Source organism: Sceloporus undulatus, chromosome 3, assembly GCF_019175285.1.
Source record: "Sceloporus undulatus isolate JIND9_A2432 ecotype Alabama chromosome 3, SceUnd_v1.1, whole genome shotgun sequence".
Taxonomy (NCBI): Eukaryota; Metazoa; Chordata; class Lepidosauria; order Squamata; family Phrynosomatidae; genus Sceloporus; species Sceloporus undulatus.
The window spans coordinates 36,547,267-36,554,282 of record NC_056524.1 but is presented as its reverse complement, the minus strand read 5'-3'; the positions used below and the strand labels follow the sequence as shown (position 1 = coordinate 36,554,282).

The 7,016-nt window shown below is 41.7% G+C and overlaps 1 protein-coding gene across 2 annotated transcripts in view; it reads right to left on the bottom strand.

Moving 5' to 3' along the window:
* Positions 1 to 5,688: 5,688 nt before the first annotated feature.
* CCNA1 (cyclin A1) overlaps positions 5,689 to 7,016 on the bottom strand; it is a 24,646-nt gene continuing 23,318 nt past the window's right edge. For both annotated transcript variants that reach the window (XM_042459433.1, XM_042459432.1), the window contains exon 9: positions 5,689 to 5,975. In XM_042459433.1, coding sequence (XP_042315367.1) covers positions 5,924 to 5,975 — 52 coding nt within the window. In that variant the 3' untranslated portion in view covers positions 5,689 to 5,923. The remainder of the gene's footprint in view (positions 5,976 to 7,016) is intronic.

Below are 7,016 nucleotides of genomic sequence, written 5' to 3'. Positions count from 1 at the left end.
CTGGACACAACAGAACTAACAATCCTGGACGAATACCACGCAGAGGATGATGCTGGAGCTGAGGAGGTCACTTCACATACACAGGAGGCAGACAGCTGGAGGAATGTCACACAGAGAAGTAGGCCAAGAAGGGATTGTTTGGGGAGCTTGCAGCTAGAGAATCGATTTGAAGCTCTTTCCCTTATCAAGGAGGACGAAGAAGAGCAGCATGGACAGACTTCAGGAACAGAGCAGGCAAGCCTGAGAGTCCCACCCAAGCGAACAGCCGCTGCTAAACCTTGTAGGAGGCGTGTGGTCGTAGTGGGGGACTGCTTGCTGAGGGGTACAGAAGCAGTGATTTGTAGGCCTGACAAGATGTCTCGAGAGGTGTGTTGTCTTCCAGGGGCAAAGATCTGTGATGTGACAGAGAGGCTGACAAGACTGGTCAAGCCTACTGACAAATATCCCTTCCTTTTGGTCCACGTGGGAACTAATGATACTGCAAGACACAGCCTGCAGAACATCAAAAGGGATTACAAGGTGCTTGGTAGGAAGCTGAAAGGAATGGATGTACAGGTTGTCATCTCGTCTCTTCTGCCAGTTGAAGGGCATGGTCCAGGAAGGGAGAGGAAAATAGCGGATGTGAACAACTGGCTTCGCAGATGGTGCTGCCGTGAACGATTTGGATTCTTTGATCATGGGCTGTGGTTCCATGAGGAGGGACTTCTTGCAACGGACGGGTTGCATCTCATGTCAGTTGGAAGAAATGTTTTTGCCAACAGCCTCAAGAACGTGATCAGGAGGGCTTTAAACTGAGTTCCGTGGGGAAGGGAGACAATATTAAGGAAGACAAAAAGGCTGGAGAAAATAGTCAAACAGACATAGAGGAAACAAGAAAAAAAGTGCAAAGGCCCAACAGTGGAAGGCAAAAAACCTTGCACAAGCAGCAAGTAAATGGGACCCGTGGTCTGCGATGTCTCTACACTAATGCACAGAGCATGGGAAATAAGCAAGATGAACTTGAACTCCTAGTACAGCAAAGCAAATATGATATAATAGGCCTCACTGAAACCTGGTGGGATGAGTCTCATGATTGGAATGTGGAAATAGAGGGGTATAACCTTTTTAAGAGAAATAGGCCAAACAAGAAAGGAGGAGGAATAGCACTATATGTCAGAGATATTTACACCAGTGAAGAGATCCAGGACATCAATCATGGAAGCCAGGTGGAGAGCATCTGGATAAAAATTAAAGGGCAGGGAAACAACAAGGATGTTATGGTGGGAGTCTACTACAGACCCCCAAGTCAGACTGAGGAATTGGATGATGCCTTTCTAGAACAGATGACCACACAGTCAGAAAAGAGAGATGTAGTAGCGATGGGCGACTTCAACTATCCTGATATTTGCTGGAAGTCAAACTCAGCAAAATCCTCAAGGTCTAGCAAATTCCTCACTTGCCTGGAAGACAATTTCATTGTCCAAAAGGTGGAAGAGGCAACAAGGGGGTCAGCTATTTTGGATCTGATCCTAACTAACAAAGATGACTTGGTTAATGGGGTACAAGTGGTGGGATCATTAGGTGGAAGTGACCATGTTCTCCTGGAGTTTGTTATACAATGGAAAGGAGAAGCCAGACAAACACACATTCTAGACTTTAGGAGAGCGGATTTCAGTAAACTTAGAGAAGTATTGAGGGTGATCCCGTGGCCAGAAATACCAAAAGGGAGTTGCTCAAAAGAGAGATACTGAAGGCACAATTTCAAACAGTTCCAGTGAGAAAGAAAAATTGGAGGTGTCTCAAGAAACCAGGATGGATGACTAAGGAACTTTCAATTGAGCTAAGCTTGAAACGGAACATGTATAAGAAATAGAAAAGGGGGTAAATCACAAAAAAGGAATTCAAAGAAATAGCAGGGATTTGTAGGGGTAAAGTCAGAAAAGCTAAAGCGCAGAATGACGTGGATGACAGAATTGGGGGCATACTTATCAAATTTGCAGATGACACCAAATTAGGAGGAATAGCTAATACTCCAGAGGACAGGATCAACATTCAAAATGATCTGAATAGACTAGAAAGCTGGGCCAAAGCTAACAAAATGAAATTCAACACAGGGAAATGTAAGGTATTGCACTTAGGGCGGAGAAATGAAATGCACAGATGTAGGATGGGGGACACCTGGCTGAATGAAACTACATGTGAAAGGGATCTGGGAGTGCAAGTAGACCACAAGTTGAACATGAGTCAACAGTGCGATGCGGCAGCTAAAAAGGCCAATGCAATTTTAGGCTGCATCAATAAAAGTATAGTGTCTAGATCAAGAGAAGTAACAGTGCCACTGTATTCTGCTCTGGTCAGGCCCCACCTGGAATACTGTGTCCAGTTCTGGGCACCACAATTCAAAAAGGACATTGAGAAACTGTAGCGTGTCCAGAGGAGGGCGACTAATATGGTGAAAGGTCTGGAAACCTTGCCCTATGAGGAACGACTCAGGGAGCTGGGGATGTTTAGCCTGGAGAAGAGAAGGTTAAGAGGTGATATGATAGCCTTGTTTAAATATTTGAAAGGATGTCATATTGAGGAGGGAGCAAGCGTGTTTTCGGCTGCTCCAGAGAACAGGACCCGGAACAATGGATGCAAGCTCCAGGAAAAGAGATTCCACCTCAACATTAGGAAGAACTTCCTGACAGTAAGGGCTGTTCGGCAGTGGAACACACTCCCTCGGAGTGTAGTGGCATCTCCTTCCTTGGAGGTCTTTAAGCAGAGGCTAGATGGCCATCTGATGGGGATGCTTTGATTTGGATTTTCTGCATGGCAGGGGGTTGGACTGGATGGCCCTTGTGGTTTCTTCCAACTCTATGATTCTATGATTCTAGGAATGGGTACCCCGCCCAAACAGAACTTGAAAATCTGCACTAAGGATTAGACTATGAATATTTATATATCCAATACAGGTATACGAAGTAGGTATGTTTCTGGGTGCTACTTAACAGAAAATTAGGTACCAGCGGCAGAAATAACATGAAAAGACTAGAGATAAGGTTCTATACCACAAAGAAGGAAGGAAGGAAGGAAGGAAGGAAGGAAGGAAGGAAGGAAGGAAGGAAGGAAAAACAGCTCAATATATTTCAGCAGACATTGTATTAAAAACTAACAATATGCATGTGAGAAATGAAAGAAAAGCTCAGGATAGCTTCACAGAAATTAATAAAAGCATTTTGAACCTTCTAGAGGGTACTTGAATACTTCTAAAATGCATGTTGTTGTCAGGTGCCTTTGAGCTGACTTCAGCTCATGGTGACCCCATGAATGAGACACCCCCAACCCCCCCCCCCCCTTACGCAACTGCTCTGCTCATGTTTCTGTATGGCAGGGGTTTGGACTTAATGCCCCAGAGGTCTCTTTCAACTCTATGATTCTGTGATCCCAAGTCCTGCAGACTTAGGGCCATGATCTCCTTGACTGAGTCTATCCATCTAGGGTGCGGTCTGCCTCTTTCTACTGCCCTTCACCTTTCCTAGTATTATTGTAGAATTAACCTCATCTGATACCATTTCCAATTGGGAATCATTGTTTCTTCATATTCTGTTCTGATGGTAGCCTCCTGTCCTGAGCGCTGGTTAAGTATCAGGATAATCCTTAATATCACTTCATAGATTTTCATGATCTATGCAGTCAAAGGCTTTGGTGAAGTCTATGAAGCACATGCTGATTTTCTTCAGGAATTCCCTAGTGTGCTCCATTATCCATCATATACTTGCCGTGTGATCCCTAGTGCTTCTTCTTTTCCTGAACCTTGTTTACACCTCTGGAATTTCTCTCTCCATGTCTGGTAGGAATATTTGCTGCAGAACGGCTTTGTTTGCAAGGGAAATTAATGTCCTGGAGTTACTGCACTCGTGTCTTGCCTTTTGGGGCAGGGGATAGGAATGTATTACTGTATTTTCTGGCGTATAAGACTACTTTTTAACCCAGGAAAATCTTCTCAAAATTCGGGGGTCATCTTATACACTGGGTGTCGTCTTATATTGCTGGTGCTGAAACTTCCGAGCTGGACTGGAGTATTTGCGGTTGCCGCATATGGTGGGGGAGCTCAAAAAACGGCCACGGCCGCATTCCTTCCATATGTGGTGACCATATGAAAGCAGCAAGGGTGGTGCTGTACAAGTACAAATACAGCGCTGTGTATAATTACAGCACTTTAGAAATAAAGTTTAACAATAATAATAATAATAATAGTATGGTAGAATAAAATCTTGGAGACAGGAAGGGCTGAGCAGGCAGGGAGAGCTGATCAATTCAAGCAGGCTTTGTATACCACAAGTTTCCCTGTTAAGTACCTGCATGTCATAAGCATTTGAATTAAAATTACCATACTGAAATCAAATCTGATGTTTTTAAATTTTTATTTGGTGTGTGTTGAAGAGGGGTAGTCCTGGAGCCCTGGTGGCGCAGTGGTTAAATGCCTGTACTGCAGCCATTCACTCGAAACCACAAGGTTGCGAGTTCAAGACCAGCAAAAGGGCCCAAGCTCGACTCAGGCTTGTATCCTTCCGAGGTTGCTAAAATGAGTACCCAGACTGTTGGGGGCAAATTAGCTTACTTGCTAATTAGCTTACTTGCTGTTCACCGCTATGATCTTTGGAATAGCGGTATATAAATAAAACAAATTATTATTATTAATTAAATTATATAGCAAGTATATCCTAAACTCTATATTTTAACTGAAAAAAGTTGGGGGTTGTCTTATATGCCCAGTCGTCTTATACGCCGGAAAATATGGTATATGGATTGTTTCCAGTCTGTGGGCCATTATTTTGTTTTCCATATTTGTTGGCAAATTTTAGTTGGACTAAAGTAAATTCTGTCTCTGTAGCTTGTAGCAATTCCGTTACAAAAAGTGCTCATGCTTGAATTTACCAGCCAAGACACTGCCTGCAGTCCTCTAGTTTGCATTTACTGACAGATGAGATATTATCAAGCCTCTAAATAGCTTACTTTAGCACGTTATTTTCAGGTCTTAACAACCCTAGCACAGATCAGAATTTAGATAAGAACACAAAATGAAGTTGAGTTAGATTGCAAAAAAGTAGACTAGAGATCTTAAAAGGGTACAGTGTTCAGGTTTCCTAGCAGCATGTTTCAGAATTCTTAAGTCAGTTCATTAGCTTAGTCCCACAATGCCACATTAAAATAAATTGCCCAATTCTATATGTCATGAGAAAGAGACAGCCTGACATTAGCATTCATGTCAGCAGTCAGCATCGAGGAACACAAGCAACCCTCCACCAGCTGGTCTCTTCTAGCAATGCCACCGGGCTCCAATATGTGTACCTGTACTACATACAAACATTGGCTCATGGCGTCCCAGAACACATTCAGAGTAGTAGATTGGTGCAAATGCCTCTCAGTTTGCAGCAGGGAGGATGCTGCTAAAAACAGTTTAATCTATAGGCAAGGTTTTTAAAAATCTCCCCCTTTCCTTTCTTCCTATGTTACATTTCTAGGCTTTATTCTGTTGGCGAATTTAGTATTCATTCTGTGAACTGCCATTCTTCAGAACTGACTGACCAAAACCATCTAGATAGGCATAGCTCTCTGGCTCAGAATGCAGAATTCAGTTCAGCAGGAGAGACTCAACAACATTTTTTAAAAAAATAAACCACACACAGAAACTCAAGTTTCTAGTTCTTTTGATGGTTCCGATTTTTTAAAAAGAAAAGGATGTTTATTAAAATTGCTTTTAGTTTATGTTAAAACTACAGTCCTGAGCTCTTGTACATGTATTGCAGCTCTACACCAAGAAAGTCATCTAAAAATAGATTAAGCAGCAGATTTGACACGTGACCTGCAGTGCCCTATTTTAAAAAAAATGGCCAGATCAACTCTATGGATCAGGAGGCAAGTGTTTTGGCTTGTGTGTGGTTTACTGTTATGTTGAAATTCACTGTAGAGGTAGAACAGCTGGAGGCTCCAGGAGGGATACTTGCATATACCTGCAAAAGGAAGGAAGCTGTTTATTACAGGAAGCTGGTGATCTCAAATCAATAAAACCTTAGCTGCCTCTAAATCCAAGAGCTTCAGAGGATTACAGAATCATTAAGAACTGCAATGGATTAAGCCCCCCCCCCCACTTCAAGATCTATATTGACAGACCACAGGTATTCTGCAACACTCAAATTACATGAATTTGGCTTGGACTTCAGCATTCTGTTAAGCAGGAGACACTCACATTACTTTTAAAAAACACCAAGACAAAATGAAGTTTTTACGTCTTTTAATGGCAATCCTACAGTTATTGTGTATTGCTGACAGCATGCACAGTGGAGGCTGTATATGAGGGTGTGTTGTTAAAACAACTCTTCAGATAATTATTGACAATAGTGGGATAGGTATTAGTAGATATTAATAGGTTCTTCACCATTTGTCATAAGACAGCTTTATTATCCTGACCAGTTCTTTACTTTTCTGCAAGACCAGGAGAAAAAGTTTTGGCTAAGTAAGATTAAACAAGTTTTAAAATTTTATATATGTTACAGGAATCAGTTGTTCCTAGTGCCACAATGTGTGTGAGAGAGATAAATACGATACATAAACAGGATCACATTAATCCTCCTCATGCATTATGACTGCCTTAATTATTGCCAAAATGTTTGCTAATTGGCATAGCCATTATCAGGTTCCGCAGCCAATTTTGTCCTGATAATATCCTTCCCTCACTACACTGGCGATCTGTCTGAAGTTTAACATTACATCCCATTCATCTGACCATGTAAATGGTAACCCATGGGAGTTGATACTATAATAATTCTTGTTTCTCTTGAAACAACTATTACTTTGAAGAGTTTTCATACCAAAGCAGCAAACTATCATGCTATTCTGACCAGCTTTATTGTTCCCTTAGCTTTACTCCCACCCATCACATTTTAAAGGACAATAATAATAATAATAATAATAATAATAATAATAATAATAATAATAATAATAATAATTTATATTTAACGCCTCTCCCAAGGATCGAGGCAGGATTACATCAA